This window comes from Penicillium canescens (assembly GCF_028828765.1).
Source record: "Penicillium canescens strain IBT 15451 chromosome Unknown utg000012l_segment0_segment0, whole genome shotgun sequence".
Taxonomy (NCBI): domain Eukaryota; kingdom Fungi; phylum Ascomycota; class Eurotiomycetes; order Eurotiales; family Aspergillaceae; genus Penicillium; species Penicillium canescens.
In genome coordinates this window covers 396,800-398,179 of record NW_026703974.1, presented here as the reverse complement: position 1 = coordinate 398,179, position 1,380 = coordinate 396,800, and the positions used below count along the sequence as shown (strand labels likewise).

The window sequence follows — 1,380 nt, the reverse complement described above, 5'->3', positions numbered from 1 at the left end:
ATGCAGATCGTCGCAACTCTTGCTACTCTTTCTTTACTTCCCTTCCTGGGCGTATTTGCTGATGAGCACCCGCAGTGTTGGTGTGCTTACAAGGTTGGAAATACCTGGCAAGCGGATGAGGCCCTTACTTTTAATACTTGCCACAGGAATGTTCCCGATACAGAGGTACAGTGTTTTCACCCATTGCCCGTAAGGTTTGCACAGCTAATAGTATTTTAGGGTCAGTATGATTTTGGCGTTGAGAGAGTAAGTATAATATGCTTCTGATAACTGCCGTCTGAAAATTATCTAATAAGTTATAACTAGTGTGTCGCCATTCAGCATAGGCGTCTTGATGGAGACAGGTGGAACGGCGATTGTGTGCAACAAGGAAAGGATGGCTGGTATCCAATCAACGACGGTGCTATCGACTACACTCAGGCTCCTAGGTATGGGACTACCAAGGGCTTCTGCTAGGTGCACATACTATCCCTGGCTGGCTCATACTGCCAAGCCTCACTAAGCGACATGTCTACAGGAGGTTGGGACTTACCAGGAATATGGGGATCAGTATTGTATTGACTCAAACGGCGCCTCTGGGGTTACCAAGGATTCAGCGTCATGCAATACTTCCCCTCTTTGGTTTACCGTCCTTTTGCCACCTTTTGCCACCTCAGATTTGTAACCTCCGAGTCAAGGCTATGAGCCAGGGTATTTCGACCCCCTCGACCTCAGTATATACTTTACCAGAATCAACACTCTTTTCATCTCATGATAACCATCCTATTGGAAATTAGGCAGCGAAAGAAAAAGTTCTCGGACGAGTGGCGCCCCTTTCTACATGGAAATCAATCAGCCTACGGCGCTGTCAATAGTCCGAATTCGGATGATAACAGTGCTCAGTCTGACAGCGAGTCCGATTCAGATAAGAAAAAGAATAAAAGTGCTGCTCGGATCAAAAGTTTTCGTAGAGAACGACTCCATTCGCTCGGTACTAGTGGAATTACTCGAAGGGCTTTAGTATTTTTCATATACTTGATCCCTAGGAACAATCGTAAAGAACGCTCTATATTGCCACTAGCGTTGTCTGTGTCGCGTGTCAACGAGTTCTGAATATTCTGATCCACTAGCGGTTAGCCGACTTTGCCGATAGTATTTTTCTAACGAAACGCTATACGCCTCATTGGGAAAGTGTGCTTTGTTGCAGCTTGTTGGTGGCGGAGCTGGACTAGGGCTGATGGAAGCACCCGTGACAATCTCGATCAGATGGTTTTCCTACCGGTAAATCACATACGGCTTTCTGTCATCATGAATCTACCGATGAATTTCTACATCGAGAACGACTTAGCAGAGCTTGTAAAGTCGATCGATTAGGGCGGAGCGTTGAACAATATTCTAAAA

General features: G+C 45.9%; 1 protein-coding gene across 1 annotated transcript; it reads left to right on the top strand.

The window, feature by feature from the left end:
* Positions 1-456, top strand: N7446_014064 (uncharacterized protein; the record flags this gene model as incomplete). The annotated part of the gene is made up of 3 exons (XM_058522803.1): positions 1-165; positions 220-246; positions 307-456. 3 exons carry the CDS (start codon positions 1-3, stop codon positions 454-456), a joined length of 342 nt encoding a protein of 113 aa, XP_058364896.1.
* Between the last annotated feature and the right edge of the window lie 924 nt (positions 457-1,380).